At 40.7% G+C, this 19,308-nt stretch overlaps 1 protein-coding gene across 29 annotated transcripts in view; it reads left to right on the top strand.

The window, feature by feature from the left end:
* The first annotated feature begins 9,122 nt into the window (after nt 1-9,122).
* LOC106589744 (neurexin-1a) overlaps nt 9,123-19,308 on the top strand; it is a 517,818-nt gene continuing 507,632 nt past the window's right edge. For 18 of the 29 annotated variants that reach the window (XM_045709962.1, XM_045709961.1, XM_045709966.1 and 15 more), the window contains exons 1-2: nt 9,124-9,309; nt 11,358-12,753. In XM_045709962.1, the coding sequence (XP_045565918.1) occupies nt 12,039-12,753 (715 nt within the window). In that variant the 5' untranslated portion in view covers nt 9,124-9,309; nt 11,358-12,038. Of the gene's footprint in view, nt 9,310-11,357; nt 12,754-19,308 lie in introns of all 29 variants that reach the window. The other 11 variants (XM_045709964.1, XM_045709965.1, XM_014180038.2 and 8 more) reach the window with 1 other exon arrangement.

Genomic DNA, 19,308 nt, shown 5'->3' with positions numbered 1-19,308 from the left:
AAACTGGATGCAGTCTATCACAGTGCCATCCGTTTTGTCACCAAAGCCCCATATACTACCCACCACTGCGACCTGTACACTCTGGTTGGCTGGCCCTCGCTTCATACTCGTCGCCAAACCCACTGGCTCCAGGTCATCTACAAGACCCTGCTAGGTAAAGTCCCCCCTTATCTCCGCTCACTGGTCACCATAGCAGCACCCACCTGTAGCACGCGCTCCAGCAGGTATATCTCTCTGGTCACCCCCAAAGCCAATTCCTCCTTTGGCCGTCTCTCCTTCCAGTTTTCTGCTGCCAATGACTGGAACGAACTACAAAAATCTCTGAAACTGGAAACACTTATCTCCCTCACTAGCTTTAAGCACCAGCTGTCAGAGCAGCTCACAGATCACTGCACCTGTACATAGCCCATCTATAATTTAGCCCAAACAACTACCTCTTCCCCTACTGTATTTATTTATTTATTTTGCTCCTTTGCACCCCATTATTTCTACTTTGCACTTTCTTCCACTACAAATCTACCATTCCAGTGTTTTACTTGCTATATAGTAGTTACTTTGCCACCTTGGCCTTTTTTGCCTTTACCTCCCTTATCTCACCTCATTTGCTCACATTGTATATAGACTTATTTTTCTACTGTATTATTGACTGTATGTTTGTTTTACTCAATGTATAACTCCGTGTTGTTGTATGTGTCGAACTGCTGTGCTTTATCTTGGCCAGGTCGCAATTGTAAATGAGAACCTGTTCTCAACTTGCCTACCTGGTTAAATAAAGTTGAAATAAAAAATTCAACAACAACAAAAAATTCCACTGAATGATATTAACTGTAAGGATTTCTTTCCTAATATTGATAATAATAATGTAAAGTTAACAAATTTACAGAAAGACTGGTTTGAAGGACAACTTACAGTAGAGGAACTTTTTGAGGCAATAAAACATTTTCAGTCTGGAAAATCATCAGGGCTTGACGGTATACCAGTAGAGGTATATCAGACCTTTTTTGATGTACTCAAAGATCCATTATTACCATGTTTTAATTACTCTTATACGAATGGTAGACTTTCAGGTACTCAACAAGAAGGTCTGATTTCATTACCACTAAAACAGGACCCAGGTGGTAAGTATAAAGATCCAGTCCATTTAAAAACTGGAGGCCTCTAACACTTCAATGTTGTAATGTGATATCCTGGCGAAATGCATAGCATATAGAATAAAAAAGGTTAAACCAGATATTGTTCATCCTGATCAGACAGGTTTTTTACATGGACGATATATCACAGATAATATACGACAATTACTTGAAACAATTGAACATTATGAAACATTGAAGATACCAGGTATGGTCTTCATAACAGATTTTGAAAAGGCGTTTGATAAAGTACGATTAGAATTTATATATAAATGCCTGGAATACTTTAATTTTGGTGAATCTCTTATACAATGGGTTAAAGTCATGTACAGCAACCCCAGATGTAAAATAGTAAACAACGGTTACTTCTCAGAAAGTATTGAGCTTTTAAGAGGAGTAAAACAAGGATGTCCGTTGTCTCCATATCTATTTATTATGGGCATTGAAATGCTAGCTATTAAAATTAGATCCAACAAGAACATCAAGGGGTTAGAAATCCAGGGGATAAAAACAAGAGTGTCAATGTATGCTGATGACTCTAGTTTTTTTCTTAAGTCCACAATCTGGATCCCTGCACAGTCTCATTGAATATCTTGATCACTTTTCTAGCGTCTCTGGATTAAAACCTAATTATGACAAGTGTACCATATTAATTATTGGATCGTTAAAAATACACTACCTTGTAGTTTACCAATAAAATGGGCGGATGGTGAAGTAGACCTACTTGGTATTCACATCTGAAAAACATCAATGAACTTACCACTATTCATTTCAATAGAATGTTAGCAAAAATAGATAAGATATTGCAACTATGGAGAGGTAAATACTTGTCTATTTATGGAAAACTTCAAATCTTTGGTCCTATCACAGTATAGTTACTTACTAATGGCATTGCCTACTCAGATGAATAGTTTTTAAAATCATATGAACAAAAAATATAATTTTATTTGGAATGCTAAGCCAAACAAAATTAAACGTGCCTTTGTATATAATGAATGTGAGTTTGGGGGACTAAAATGATTAAATATTAAATCTTTAAAACTCAACCTAAAAGTATCATTCATACATAAGTTATACCTAAATCCAAAATGGTTATCCAGTAGATTATTAAGAAAAGCTCATCCTTTGTTCAAAAATTGCTTTTTTTGCCTTCATACAGATTACAACTTCTCATTTCCGACTCATTGAAAATTTTATTTTGTTTAAAGTATCACCTTTTCTTAACCTTTTAGGGCCTCGCCAATATCCAATTGTAGAGCGTGGCGCAAAATACAAATTCCTTAAAAATGCTATAACTTCAATTTCTCAAACATATGACTATTTTACACCATTTTAAAGACAACACTCTCGTTAATCTAACCACATTGTCCGATTTCAAAAAGGCTTTACTGCAAAAGCAAAACATTAGATTATGTCAGGAGAGTACCCTACCAAAAATAATCACACAGCCATTTTCAAAGCAAGCATATATGTCACAAAAACCAAAACCACAGCTAAATGCAGCACTAACCTTTGATGATCTTCATCAGATGACACTCCTAGGACATTATGTTATACAATACATGCATGTTTTGTTCAATCAAGTTCATTTTTATATCAAAAACCAGCTTTTTACATTAGCATGTGATGTTCAGAACTAGCATACCCACCGCAAACCTCCGGTGAATTTACTAAATTACTCACAATAAATTTTCACAAAAACATAACAATTCTTTTAAGAATTATAGATACAGAACTCCTTTATGCAATCGCGGTGTCAGATTTTAAAATAGCTTTCGGCGAAAGCACATTTTGCAATATTCTGAGTAGATAGCTCGGCCATCACAGGCTAGCTAATTTGACACCCTCCAAGTTTAGTGCTCACTAAACTCAGAATTACTATAAGAAAAATTGGATTACCTTTGCTGTTCTTCGTCAGAATGCACTCCCAGGACTTCTACTTCAACAACAAATGTTGTTTTGGTTCGAAATAATCCATAGTTATATTGAAATAGCTCCGTTTTGTTCGTGCGTTGAGGTCACTATCCGAAGGGTGACGCGCGAGCGCATTTCGTGACATTTAAAAAAAAAAATATTCCATTACCGTACTTCGAAGCATGTCAAACGCTGTTTCAAATCAATTTTTATGTTATTTTTCTCGTAAAATAGCGATAATATTCCAACCGGGTGACGTTGTATTCATTCAAAGACTGAAAGAAAAAAATGGAGTAGACTCGTGAATGCGCATCTCCTGTGTCACTATTCACAGGCTGACCAGTAACAAATACTCCTGCTGTTCTTAGCCCAGAGACTGCAGACACCCTTTACACTTTCTGGCACCTTCTGAGAGCCAATGGAAGCCTTAAAAAATGTCACGTTACTGCACAGATGCTGTATTTTTGATAGAGATGGTACAGAAGGAAAATAAATTGTCAGACAGGGCACTTCCTGTATGGAATCTTCTCAGGTTTTGGCCTGCCATATGAGTTCTGTTATACTCACAGACACCATTCAAACAGTTTTAGAAACTTTAGAGTGTTTTTTATCCAAATCTACTAATTATATGCATATTCTAGTTTCTAGGCAGGAGTAGTAATCAGATTAAATTGGGTACGTTTTTTTATCCGGCTGTGAAAATACTGGCCCCTATCCCAAACAGGTTAAACAAGCCATACAAAGCTGGTTAAAATTTCAGTTTTGTCCTGCAGAAAAAATAGAAAAAATATTATTACAAATGTTATGGTTAAACTCAAATATATTGACTCATAAAAAAACATTCTTTATGGATTTTTTTTTTTAAATGGCATTATATTTATTAATGATATTATGAACAGAAATGGAGGAGATATATCACATACACAGTTATTGAAAATATATGGTAATATCTGCTCAATCCAAACTTACAACCAACTGATTTCAGCACTACCACAAAAATTGAGGAGGCAAGTGGAAAAGGGAGAATGTAGGGAACTTGTTTGCCTGCCATATATTAAAGATACAAATTGGCTGAAAGGAATTGACATAAATAGAAAAATATACCAGTTTCATCTGAGGACAAAAATGTTGACAGCTGCGCCCTACATGTTGCAAAATAAATAGGAGGAGATTTTTGATATACCAATTCCATGGCACATGGTTTATGAGCTGGTACAAAAAACTACACTTGACTCAACACTTAGAGTTTTTCAATTTAAATTATTATATCAAATTCTTGCCACCAACAGAATGCTATATACTGTATATGTAACGGTCGCCGTACGTAGTGGACCAAGGCGCAGCGGGTCGAGTGCTCATAGTGACTTTTATTGAACACAACATTTTAAAAAAACAAGAAAACGATCGAACGAACAGGATTGCAGGCTACACACACAGCTAAGCAAACAACAACTTCCCACAAAGGGACAGGTGAAACAGGGCTGTTCCTGATTGAGAGCCATACCAGGCCAACACAAAGAAATACACAACATAGAAAACCATAGAAATACAAAACAAGAACATTACCCAAAAACCCCGGAACACATAAATCAAACACCCCTCTTACATAAATACATATCCCATTAAACCCCGAACCACGTAAAACAAATACCCCCTGCCACGTCCTGACCAAACTACAATAACCAATAACCCCTTATACTGGTCAGGACATGACAGTACCCCCCCCAAAGGTGCAGACCCCGGATGCACCTCACACAAATAACCACAAAATAAACCCCCCAAACTAAAGTGAGGGAAGGGAGGGTGGCTGCCGTCACCAACGGTTCCCGTGCTACACCCCCCCCCCAAATCAGGCTCTGGCCTTAGTCCACCACCTAACCTGTCCACCCCCGCTGAATATCTCTGGCTGAGGCACGTCGCTGTAGACCTCAGGCTGAAGCACTTCGCTGTAGACCTCAGGCAGAAGGATGATTCTAGGAGCTCCGGACTGTAGGGCAACTCTGGGAGCTCTGGACTGTAGGGCGACTCTGGGAGCTCCGGACTGTAGGGTGACTCACTCGGTTCCGGACTGTAGGCCGTCTCACTCAGTTCCGGACTGTAGGCCGTCTCACTCGGTTCCGGACTGTAGGCCGTCTCACTCGGTTCCGGACTGTAGGCCGTCTCTCTTGGTTCCGGACTGTGGGCCATCTCTAGACGGGGCACTGTCGCCGGACACTCTGGACGGGGCACTGTCATCGGACACTCTGGACGGGGAACTGTCGTCGGACACTCTGGACGGGGCACTGTTTCCGGACGCTCTGGATGGGGTACTGTTGCCGGAAGCTCTGGACAGGGTACTGTCACGTCCTGACCAGTATAAGGGGTTATTGGTTATTGTAGTTTGGTCAGGACGTGGCAGGGGGTATTTGTTTTATGTGGTTCGGGGTTTAATGGGATATGTGTTTATGTAAGAGGGGTGTTTGATTTATGTGTTCCGGGGTTTCTGGGTAATGTTCTGGTTTTGTATTTCTATGGTTTTCTATGTTGTGTATTTCTTTGTGTTGGCCTGGTATGGCTTTCAATCAGGAACAGCTGTACATCGTTGTTGCTGATTGAGAGTCATACTTAGGTAGCCCTGTTTCACCTGTCCCTTTGTGGGAAGTTGTTGTTTGCATAGCTGTGTGTTTTAGCCTGCAATCCTGTTCGTTCGATCGTTTTCTTGTTTTGTTTTGTGTTCAATAAAAGTCACTATGAGCACTCAACCCGCTGCGCCTTGGTCCACTACATACAACGACCGTTACAGTATATGGGACATACAACAACCTCAGCTCTGTAGATTGTGTTGCAAAGAGACAGAATAAATAGATCACTTATTCTGGTATTGCCCCTATGTAGCTTGTTTCTGGTCACAGTTTCAGGAATGGTTAAAAAATCACAACATGCACTTAAAATTAACCTTACAATTAGCAGTGTTGGGCGACATGGAAAGCCATAGCCAGTCAATAAATAATATAACAATACTTGTAGGAAAGGTTTTCATCTTTATCTCACAATCTGTGGATAATACACGATTAGAAAGATTCAAAAATGTTTTAAAACATCACAGCACAATTGAAACATATATGGCACATGGAAACCAAACAAGGGTGGTCTATGGAGATAGGTGGGATGGGCAGAGAGTGGCTGAGCGTTGGGATTAAAGAGTTTGTTTGGTAGTGTATTGTTTTTATATATAAAAGTATCATGTATGTAAAATGTATATGTAAAATATATATGTAAATGTGTATGTAAAATGAATGTATATGTAGCAAAAAAAAGATGTAAAAAAAAAGTGATATTTGCTCTCCGAAGAGGGGGGTAAAAAAAAGGAAGAAAAAAAAGATAAATTAGCCTTTTAAAAAGAAACAGACTAGCCAACACAATGTGCCATTGGAACACAGGAGTGATGGTTGCTGATAATGGGCCTCTGTAGTCCTATGCAGATATTCCATTAAAAATCAGCCGTTTCCAGCTACAATAGTCATTTACAACATTAACAATGCCAACACTGTATTTCTGAACAAATTGTTATTTTAATGGATAAAAAAATGTGCTTTTCTTTCAAAAACAACATTTCTAAGTGACCCCAAACTTTTGAACGGTAGAGTATATTATATTAATGGGGAAAGACCTTGTCCTTTCAACACCCTTTCTGAGTGAGAACTGTTTTCATTAAAAGTATGAGTGCATCCCAAATAACACTCTTTTCCTTGCTTAGTGCACTATGGGCCCTGATAAAAAGTAGTGCACTACATTTGGAACCAGACTAGACTATATGCTGGTCTACTGGAGTTACCATTGGTGCCCTGTCCATGGTCCTGAACCAAGTGAACTTGAGTTACTGCTGGTGCTGAACGAACCGGCACCATTGTTGGACTGTGTTTTTCTACACCATGACTAGCTCCAGTCCACTATCACTCTTGACAAATCAAGTGCACAAAATCAATGTCTTTGTATCCACACATGAGTAGCTATACAATATTAATGTATAGAGTCAAAGTATGTAGGACTGCATAGCACAGTTAATTCTTATAACCATTAAAGAAGAAGCAAAGTCAGCTTCTCTAACATGGAACAGCACTGACTGTCTTATCCTTGTATGAGCCTATAGAGAGGAAATCTGAAGCCCCACATTAATATAAAGTGCCCTATCTCTGTGTTCACTAACTCTGTGTTCATTCTCGGCATAGTGGCTAAATACAAAAGGCTTTGAAAGTTGAAAAAATATGATATTATTGTGAAAAGACCTTTTCCTTTCAACACCCTTTCTGAGTCAGAACTGTATACTTAAAAAGTATGAACGCATCCCAAGTAAATCCCCTTTCCCTGCATAGTGCACTACTTTTAACCAGAGCCCTGTGAGCCCTGCTCAAAAGTAGTGCACTATATTTAGATCCAGACTAAATGATCTGTACATACTTAAAAGGACACATTACATGTGGGGGGGGGGACGACGACACACATTACTATTTCCCTTTAAGATTTTCTTAGTCTGTTTCATCTCCTTTGATCATTAATTTTCTCACTGCCTTGTCTGTAGCCAAACATTAACCATGACCATGCCTTCATAGCAATAACACACATACACACAGACACAAACATAAGTCCTTATTATTATTATCTGTTTTATTACTACACACACAGCAAAGGCACAATGTTCCAGTAGTATTGGATTGGAAAAAGGAACAGTGTGAAGAGAGTACACTTTAAAATACTTTAAATGAAACGGATTGTCTCTGTAACTTTAAATTATATTGCCTTTGACAACAATGCAATCATCTCGCTGTGATCACGTTTTAGAACAGCGCGGGCGGGGTCAATGGTCACATCAAATCCGTTCGGTTCGTCCATCCCTGCTGAATCGAACGATTGATTGGACCGCGATGCCTTCAGACACCAATCTAGAATAGTTATCGTGAGGGTTCCTCAATGGGTCAAATGTTAGCGCCAGGACCGCTCTTTGGCTTTTATTTATGCCATGAAATACCGGACTCACTCATTGGTCATGGGGATATGTTCTGAATGAGGTTTGGAATGAGACGATTAACTGTGGAGCTGGGTCTTTTGCCAAACTACAACAAACAGAGAAATGGAAACATTAAGTAGGCCTAACGGTTTAATGTTTTATATTGTTAATTAGCCTATATCATATCAAACATTTTCAAATATCACCACTCCCAAAGTAGGCTATTATGATCATATCACTTAACTGTAGTACTGATTTAGGCTATAACAAGCAGGAGCTGATCATTTTACAGAACAGTAGTCTATATGCTCTTGTTGGCCTGCTTTTTATAAGACTTGCTAAACGACAGTGTCCACTTTAATTCGCTGTGTTACATTTACCCGGGGGAATCAATAATGTTGTTTAGCTTACACTACTTCAACTAAAAGAATGTGTTCATGGTAAGAAAAATCCCATTATCAAGAGAACTCCCTGCCGGCCTCAAACGTCGCCACATCCCTTCGCGGCGCAGCCTGATGCTGTTACGTTGCATCGCTTCTCTCTCCCCTCTCCCTCTTCCGTTTTCCACCCCCGTTGCCGACAGAATACTAATTTTGCCTGCACCGCAACCTTCTTTTTTCCCACCTGTCTCTCTAATTCATCGATATTTAATTCGTGTATTATTGGTAACGAAATGTGACTTCACGTAGGTCTGCGGAGGCGACGGTTGGTGAGTGTGGATGAATATGTATTCTGTTCGTTCGGCAGCAGCGGCGGCAGGTTGTCATGTACTGTCATGAATCTTGCCCTGGAGGCAGCTCTGCAGAATGGTCACTTGCTGGCACAGCCACAAAGACATACAATTTCATTTGAAACCTAACGCTAACCGTACCCCTAAACGTAACCACACTGCTAATCCTAATGCCTAACCATAACCTTAAATTAAGACCAAAGAGCACATTTTTGTTTTCATGATACAGCCAATTTTGAATTTGCAACTTCCCCAGCGGCTTACGGCGCTGTCCAAGGTGCTGCAGCATTCGGCCCCTCCCCTCTCCAGTAGGCGGCAGCCAGGCAGCTACACAAGAGAGAGAGAGAGAGAGAGAGAGAGAGAGAGAGAGAGAGAGACACGTGACCCACTCGCTGTCTCTGCCTTCTGACAGTCTGTTGCAGAGCGCAGCAGGGAGGCAGATTGCACCGTTTGCACCGTTTTTCCCTGACCAAAATTACAGGATTTTCCCGGGACTCTGTTTATCTACATTTGTTTCGTTTTCTGAGGATCGAAAAGGAGGAATTACCTAGGTAAAGTACCGTTATGAGTTGACTTCTTTCAATCGTTATAAAGGTGTTGGTAAGTTTTAGAACATAGGAGAGAGAAGCCGTTTCTTTTTTCGGTCTGATGATCAATGATGCGGTGATTCACAGTTTTCTAAAATAGTGTGAGGCTGAGGGTTTTTGGTGTGGATCTGTTGGGGTAGTTTGTGTCGGAGATCACTGCATGGTGATGTTATTTGGTGGGTAGCCTAATTAAGATTAAAGGTGGTGTTCGAAACAAGAGAGGATCATCCAATACTTTGGTAAGGAAAACGAGGACTTGGGTTCTGATTTGGGTCGGTCCTGGATATCCATGCATGATCAGATTCCAGATGCAGGTGAAAGAGACCTTGTTTTTTCCATGTATGGTTTTATTTTTCTCTAGTAGGTTGAGCTGCTAGACGGGCAACGGAATAGCTGATGAACAATCATAAAACATACATAATCGTTTGGAACTGTGTCATCCACAGATTTGATTTCATTATTCTTAGCAATATTTAAGGGATGTTGTCAAGTGCCTTATAAAAACACGTTTATATGCTCATTTTGTTTGCTGTAGAAGGCACGGGTCAATTTAGAATGATCTGATGTGTTGAGAGTAAGACAGCCAGTGTAATGGGGCCAGCTGTGGAATCTCATGTTTATCTTTATGCCATTCTGTCATTATATTATGGTACATTTGACTTGATATGGGTTGAATCTTTGTAACTCATTTCCAGTCCCCGATCCCCCGTCTATTATGGCTTCTAGCAAACTGTATAGCTCATTTGGATGGAAGGATTTTCGTTTAGGTTTGATTGAGAGGTCTTTTTCTGTCTGTCCTGCCCAGACCTGGGTTCAAATACATGCGTATTTAAGTATGTGTGATCTACATAGGCTACTTATTTCCTGTGTGTTTTCGTATTTTCAAACAATGTGGCCGAACTCAACAACTTCGATTTTAAGTATATGAAAGTAGTCTAGCTCTGTTTTCAAGTAATTTCCTATATAAAAAAAATACATGCCATGCATGCCAATACTTTCCAAATGTAGGCTACTACTTTCTGAACGTGTGCAGATACTTCCTTTGAAATGTATGTGAAAGTAACTTAAATAGTTAACATGGTTTTTGAACCGAGGTCTGGTAGGCAACTCGTCCCCTTTGAAAATTCTGAATTCATGCGCTTGTCTTAATTCTACTGGAATGTCTGAGTTAAACAAAATATGAAATAATGAGGAAACCTACAAATAAGATTCCAGCAGTTTCATTACATGCAGATTCTCTGGAATAACAAAAACACTTAGGCCTATCTAACGCAACATTTAGAATGCGATCCACTTATGGAATGATAGAGTTCATGGAACGTTCCTGTGCTGAGAGGATTGCGTATGCTGCTGCTTGGATGCGGAGCATTTTGTGAGGCATATAATATCGTCAACCTGTGGCGGGCTATTAGGGTTGATAGGGGAAGGTAAAGGTATCCTCTCCCCCTGGGATAGCTATGGGGAGAAAGAATGTGTTAGATAAGACAGGCTACAGCTGTAGACTTATTTTGATCGACTTTTTCGAATAAGCTATTTACAATTCTAAATGATCTCTCTAGATGTAATTAAATTAAATTATCTAGGCCTAGTAGTGGTGACTATTGCTAGTTGATGTCTATGTAATTGTGAGCTGCTTAGATTTGCTTTGAGAAATGTGCTTCTAATTGCAGTGAAACATTCATAAATACATAGCCTACATGAAAATCTAATCGAATCAAAGGTTATTCGTCACATGCTTCGTAAACAACAGGTGTAGACTAATAATGAAATGCTTACTTACGTTAAGTTTCCCTGACATTTGTTGGACATTTGTTGAGTTTGGATCCCTAAATTCCTGTGATTTCAATCGGCACGCCACCGCAGCTCCCCACAATTCCTTGGGGTCTCTGTTCATCCTCTACTGAATATATCATAATTATGTAAGATGGCTAACATGATATGACAAATTGATAGACAAAATGTTTCTAAAACACAATGAACTGTCCGTTCTTATTTTTCTTTTCTTTTTACAGATCGTCTTCTCATTATGTTGTAAGCTTAAGCTTTTTGGATCAGAGACTGGCCTTGGGAAAAAAAGAAAAGCTCCATGCGATAATCAATCAAACAATAACAATCGTTCTGTTTGGCGGAGGATGCAGGGTGAGAAGCCAAAAGCAATGACTCTGGATGCCCGCCACTTCTCGCTGGTGTGAATAGGATGGTTATTGACGCCGTTTCAACAGCAGTAGAACCGACTGGTGCGCTCTAGCTGCCTGGCACCGAAAATAAGAAACATTCAAAAATCAAGAGAAATAAAAGGCCTGATGGAAATTGGATTCTGAATCACCATTGCCTGTTATTGGAAGAAAATCTGGATTATAGAATCAAACTAATAGGGAAACAGAAGATATTGACAGAATAAAATAAAAAAAATAGGACTGAGCAATTGGGATTTAGACGCGACAGAAAGTGGTCCTATATTCAAAGATGGTATTTTCTTCGGGACACTAGTGTAGCTTGCTGGTAGGCTATGACAACAAAATAATTAATTTAGGTTTACAATGTGTCAGTTCACATACACAATTCTTAGTGGTAAGTCAGCGTATTACATCACACTTACCCCTAACTTCATCTAGCTTGATAAAAGACAATTCCGTCTGAAATCTGACTCAGCGGTATTGTAGCCTAGACCTAAAGAACAATTCCGTCACATCATGGTTCTTGCAATGCGGCATGGCGCCCATCTAATATGGGTAGGCCTTCTCTTGTGCTGTATGGTAGACATTGGGGCTACTATGGAGTTTACAGGCGCAGAAGGCCAGTGGGCCAGGTTTCCAATGTGGAATGCATGTTGTGAGAGTGAAATGAGCTTCAACATGAAAACCAAGAGTTCCCACGGGCTGTTAGTGTACTTCGATGACGAGGGATTCTGCGACTTTTTAGAACTCCTAATACACAACGGTAAACTCAGTCTTCGATTCTCCATCTTCTGCGCTGAGCCTGCAACGGTTCTAACCAACACAGCGGTCAATGACAGCCAGTGGCATGCTGTGACAATATGGAGAAACTTTAAAAACACAACGCTAATGGTGGACAATGAAGTGAAGTGGGTCGAAGTGAAGTCGAAAAGAAGGGATATGACTGTCTTCAGCCACTTGTTTCTTGGGGGAATACCACCGGAATTACGATCTGTGGCTTTAAGGTTAACATCAGCTGTGGTCAAGGACCATGTACCTTTTACCGGATGGATAACGGACATAAAGGTCAACAATACGGAATCGGCGCTTTTAAACAGCGCGGGGGTCATTAACGACCTCTGTGGTGCGGCGGCCAACATGTGTTTAAACGGAGGGGTCTGCAATGTCATTAACGACGAACCCACGTGCGACTGCTCGCAGACTGACTACCAGGGCAAAGACTGCAGCGAAGGTAAGATATCTGGATTCTCTTTTGGGCCGTTGTCTGTCTTACTAACAATATCCAACAGCTCCCCTTTATCTAAACAACAACACGACATGATTATTTATCGTTTTACATCATTTCAAGCGGTATTAGTTGTCCAACAGTTTACAGAAAATGCACATCTTCTCTTCCTCTAGACCAGGATAGCCCAAAAGGCCTGTAGGCCCTATGGGTCTTTAGGCCTTATCTAGTAGGCCAATTCAAGAATTTCAAGTAACCTACCCTCCAGTGAAAATAGGTTCATCATTATACAACAATTTTTTAAGTTGTCATAGTTGTTTGTAAGGTTGTTAATGAGTGGTTGAGCTCCTGCAAGGGCTCATTAGCCCAACATGCAGGTGTTCCTCATTCTCTAAGGTGTCTTGCCTTTACATGGAAGAGGTCACCAGAGAATGGTTGACCTATGACGTTTTTTCATCTCCAATGGCTTTACCTCCTTCTGAAAGTTTCCAGTCATTAAAAACAATACGGATTTGGAAGAAGATGAAGGAAGTGATTTCCACATGCACATTCAAAGAAAATATATGGAGCAACTACAATAGGCACATATGTGTAGAATATTTGCAGCAACTGTATGCAACAGGAGGCTGCTGACGGGAGAACGGCTCATAATAATGGCTAGAACGGAGCAAACGGAATGGCATCAAACACCTGGAAACCATGTGTTTGATGTCTTTGATACCATTCCACCTATTCCGCTCCAGTCATTACCACAAGTCCGTCCTCCACAATTAAGGTGCCACCACCTCCTGTGCTGTATGCAGTATATTGTGTATTCCATAACATCATGTAGCCAGGACTAGAGGCCTTGTTAGATATGCCACCTGTATTCATTTCTTCCAACTCAATCTTGATCTATCAATCTTTGATGAGTGATTACAATAGCATCATCTAAGCATTCGAAATTAAGTATTTTTATGAAATGTGAAATACACCAGAAACCTTTTCTTGGTGACATTTTTCTTGATTTCAAGGTTAGCATTTCAGAGAAGATAGTGGACTTCTGACATTGCTCATGTGCTCTTATGGCTGGATCTTGGCCTATAGATGTTGGTGCAATGTTGGACCATATTCTTCTGTGATTTGAAGGCAGATGTTGGAAATGTGAATATTTTCAATGATCCCATTTGAGAAGGTGTTAGTGTTTGGCCATGCTTCGTCTATTTCCTATCATTGTTTGTCATTTCCTCGTTGCATTGATAATGGCTTTGTTGATGAAGTAACGAGAACATTATCTCTTGGTTACATCCCAAATGGCACCCTATTCCTTACTTAGCACACTACTTTTAACCAGGGCCCATAGGGCCTGACACCTAATCTTAATTTCTGCATTCCCCTGCAGTGAGACACCTGCTACTTCATGCCACATTAGTTATATTTTTCTCTTCAATTATTCTCAGAGCAGACACTGTATTCCATTGGTGGTACTTATTATGTGGGCTTGAACAGAAATATGAAACTGACTCCTGGAGGAGTGTAGCCTAAGAGGAATATTAGCCCTGACGAGAGCAGTCTCTCACAGGGTGGAAATACAAATAGGAACCATCATTTAGGGGCTCCTTTGGTTCAGGGGTACAGGGGCGGCAGGTAGCCTAGTGGTTAGAGCGTTGGGCCAGTAACTGAAAGGTTGCTGAATCAAATCCCTCAGCTGACAAGGTAAAAATCTGCTGTTCTGCCCCTGAACAAGGCAGTTAACCCACTGTTCCCCGGTAGGCCGTCATTGTAAATAAGAATATCTTTTTAACTGACTTGCCTAGTTAAATAAAGGTAAAATATTATTATTTTTTTTAAATAATGCTGATGCTCCCATTTGGATATAGACAATTTCGTACATTTGATTGTCTTGTGCATGTAGCTCCATAGTAGCCAACATGGTCTCATTTAGAGTATGTCTGGAATAGCAGTCCCAGGGTGAGAACCCAAATAGTAACCTTCTCTCAGACGCAACTTTGGAAGACTCCTCTATTGGTTTTGGGAGATAGTTTATGCTGATACTCCCATGATGGTGTATTCTACAGTATAACGTTTCGTATATATATATATATATATATATATATATATATATACTGCTCCAAAAAATAAAGGGAACACTAAAATAACACATCCTAGATCTGAATGAATGAAATAATCTTATTAAATACTTTTTTCTTTACATAGTTGAATGTGCTGACAACAAAATCACACAAAAATAATCAATGGAAATCCAATTTATCAACACATGGAGGTCTGGATTTGGAGTCACACTCAAAATTAAAGTGGAAAACCACACTACAGGCTGATCCAACTTTGATGTAATGTCCTTAAAACAAGTCAAAATGAGGCTATGTAGTGTGTGTGGCCTCCACCTGCCTGTATGACCTCCCTACAACGCCTGGGCATGCTCCTGATGAGGTGGCGGATGGTCTCCTGAGGGATGTCCTCCCAGACCTGGACTAAAGCATCCGCCAACTCCTGGACAGTCTGTGGTGCAACGTGGCGTTGGTGGATGGAGCGAGACATGATGTCCCAGATGTGCTCAATTGGATTCAGGTCTGGGGAACGGGCAGGCCAGTCCATAGCATCAATGCCTTCCTCTTGCAGGAACTGCTGACACACATGAGGTCTAGCATTGTCTTGCACTAGGAGGAACCCAGGGCCAACCGCACCAGCATATGGTCTCACAAGGGGTCTGAGGATCTCATCTCGGTACCTAATGGCAGTCAGGCTACCTCTGGTGAGCACATGGAGGGCTGTGCGGCCCCCCAAAGAAATGCCACCCCACACCATGACTGACCCACCGCCAAACCGGTCATGCTGGAGGATGTTGCAGGCAGCAGAACGTTCTCCACGGCGTCTCCAGACTCTGTCACGTCTGTCACATGTGCTCAGTGTGAACCTGCTTTTATCTGTGAAGAGCACAGGGCACTAGTGGCGAATTTGCCAATCTTGGTGTTCTCTGGCAAATGCCAAACGTCCTGCACGGTGTTGGGCTGTAAGCACAACCCCCACCTGTGGACGTCGGGCCCTCATACCACCCTCATGGAGTCTGTTTCTGACCGTTTGAGCAGACACATGCACATTTGTGGCCTGCTGGAGGTCATTTTGCAGGGCTCTGGCAGTGCTCCTCCTGCTCCTCCTTGCACAAAGGCGGAGGTAGCGGTCCTGCTGCTGGGTTGTTGCCCTCCTACACGTTGCCCTCCTCCACGTCTCCTGATATACTGGCTTGTCTCCTGGTAGCGCCTCCATGCTCTGGACACTACGCTGACAGACACAGCAAACCTTCTTGCCACAGCTCGCATTGATGTGCCATCCTGGATGAGCTGCACTACCTGAGCCACTTGTGTGGGTTGTAGACTCCGTCTCATGCTACCACTAGAGTGAAAGCACCGCCAGCATTCAAAAGTGACCAAAACATCAGCCAGGAAGCATAGGAACTGAGAAGTGGTCTGTGGTCACCACCTGCAGAACCACTCCTTTATTGGGGGTGTCTTGCTAATTGCCTATAATTTCCACCTGTTGTCTATTCCATTTGCACAACAGCATGTGAAATTTATTGTCAATCAGTGTTGCTTCCTAAGTGGACAGTTTGATTTCACAGAAGTGTGATTGACTTGGAGTTACATTGTGTTGTTTAAGTGTTCCCTTTATTTTTTTGAGCAGTATATATATACATTGAATGACAGATGATGAATGACTAAAATAACCTACCAATCCATGCTACTTTAACACCTCACTGTGTTTTCCATACCATTGTTTGTGTGTGTGTGTGTGTCCCTCTATGCTTTGGTGTGTAAAGACACTGCATCTCTAGGCTTGACTACAGTTTTCTGCAATTGCTCCATTGTTCATGCATGTGCAGAACACAGTGACGTACTGTGCCGTGTGTGTGTGTGTGTGGTGCTATGTGTGCCCGGCCTCCTGCATGTCAGATGTCGGGAGAATAATAATCCTGGTGAGGAGAGAGGAAGACACAGTGAGAACGGATCATGGCTGCCACTGTCCTGAGAGGAACCATCTTCCTTTCTCCATTTCTCCCTGTGCTGCGTACGAACATAGAGACACCAGGCAGATATTCTTTCTTGAGCTATACAAATGTCATGATGTACCGTCAGAGGTATGAAACCATAGAAATAGAATATGGGAGAATCTCAATTACAAATTCCTCCCGTCCTCTCTCCTCTCTCCTCTCTCCTTGCCTCCTTCTCAAAACCAATTGGATGAGAAAGCCAGAGGTCCCTCTCCCCTGACGTTGTCTTCCAATGGGGTTTGAGAAGGAGGAGTCAAGCCACGGTGTCAAAAACACTTTGAAATTTGACGTTTGAAGAAACGTGGATAAACGTTCAAATCTGAAGTCCAATTGGTAAAACCAGGAGATCTTGTTGGTTAAATGATTTAATAGACCAATAAGAAAAAGAGTTACAAACTTCTCTGCCAATATAACAACTCGTTTTCCATTTTCTCCTCCCCACTCAGACCACTTCCAGAAGTCATAGAAATATTTTTGCTCAAGAAATTGTTATTTACTAAGAAGCTATTTTTGTTTCTTTTTGACAATTTTAATTGAAAAAAAAATCACAGTAAACTAGGCCTTCTTAATTTGTCCCCTGGAAATGATTTGATATTGAGAGAAAAATGGCTGCTTTGGGCCTAAAGGAACTCAACCAGGCAGCCAATCGGGAAAGGGCCAATGCAGCTGTTTTTATGTTAGTATCAAATCCTTTCTTTGTAACAGTTAAGTACCATACTTTCATTGTTTTCAATTAAAATTGTCAATTATTTGTTGTTGATTCTTAGCAAAGATACATTTCTCAAAGTAGAATTTTGCTAGGGCTGTCTGGGAGTGGTCTGAGTGAGGAGGGGAACACTGAAAACCAGCTGTTATTGGCAGAGACGTTTGGAACTCTATTTCTTATTGGTCTATTAACCAATTTACCGCCTGGTGATGTCACCATGGAAGGCCAAAACTCCATTCCACCACGACAGGCTGAAATTTCAGGCAGTCTTTTTAAACAGCACTTACACTAAAAGGACGTTATCATATTTTTCACAATTTCACAGTATAATTCCAACCTCATAGTGTGGAGATATATATAAAACAAAGGAAAATCGTGTTTTTGACTGCACACAGACTCAGCTGTCTTTGGTAGATCTGAGGGATTTATGATTCATGATCTAAACTTATCCTGATTTTGATGGTGGGAAGGACGGTGGTAGTACGATGGAGTGGATGATGGTGGTGGTGATGGTGGGATGGTTGATGGTGGTATTGAGGAGCAAGATTGAAGCTCAACCCAAATCTTGGTTTGCTGTCTCTTTGGGGCCATAAACTCTAGGTTTTTCGTAAGATTGGGTACACTTATAATTTTGGTTAGCTACCTCATTGATAGGATGTGATATACTATAGGCAGAAACTGTACTTCATTATATTGAAATCCATAAGGATAGTACATGGCCATAATACTGACTGGCTGAAAAAAATACACAGCGTTCGTGGCTTTTTGGGATCGTGCACAAACCATTGACCTTTCATAGGAGAAAAGACTGATAATTTGCCATGTCATATTAACATAATGCAATGTCATATTAGCATAATGCAATCTGTTTTAAGGTTGCCTACAACATGTTGTGCCACAATGAAATCTTTCCTCTGCAGTTATTCATTCTGGCAGACAGTATGCTGTGGTTTTGGCTTTCTTTCTGAAGCAGCACGGCAGCTTGTCCACGTGGTAACCCAATTCTGTCCAACCTAGGTGTGGTGACGTACTTCCCTACAGCGAAGAGAGGAGTTGGAGACAGTAAAGGGGAGGGAAAGAGGATAAAGAAAAGGGAGGATAGGAGAGGGGGAACAGAAAAAAGAAGTGGGGCGGGGTTTGGGGGAGAGAGAAGGAAGAAGGAGGCGGGTGGAGTAGCTGTCTGTGTCTATATTTAGTCCATGTGACTTTGGCAAAAAAAGTAGTTGGCTATCAACAACTTGTCAAGACAAATAATGCTGTAAAAATAATCTAATTAACGAAGATGTATGTGGTAAACAAGGTGTTAAAGGCCAAACAATTATCAAGATGATGATGGTGGCAGACAGTGGATATGCTAACATGACATTTAGAGCTACTGTATATGCGTGAAAATGCTACACATTAAAAAGGTGTGTAAACGTAATTTACATTTATCCTCCATACATTACTGTCATGTACAGTATATACACTACCATTCAAAAGTTTGGGGTCACTTAGAAATGTCCTTGTTTTCCATGAAAATATACATGAATGAGGAGCAAAATGAATAGGAAATATAGTCAAGGTTATAAATAATGATTTCTAATTGAAATAATAATTGTGTCCTTCAAACTTTGCTTTGTTCAAAGAATCCTCCATTTGCAGCAATTACAGCCTTGCAGACCTTTGGCATTCTAGTTGTCAATTTGTTGAGGTAATCTGAAGAGATTTCACCCCATGCTTCCTGAAGCACCTCCCACAAGTTGGATTGGCTTGATGGGCCCTTCTTACGTACTAAAAGGTCAAGCTGCTCCCACAACAGCTCAATAGG

This window comes from Salmo salar, chromosome ssa28 (assembly GCF_905237065.1).
Source record: "Salmo salar chromosome ssa28, Ssal_v3.1, whole genome shotgun sequence".
Classification (NCBI taxonomy): domain Eukaryota; kingdom Metazoa; phylum Chordata; class Actinopteri; order Salmoniformes; family Salmonidae; genus Salmo; species Salmo salar.
The sequence above is the reverse complement of the archived record's forward strand: the minus strand, read 5'-3'. Positions and strand labels throughout refer to the sequence as shown.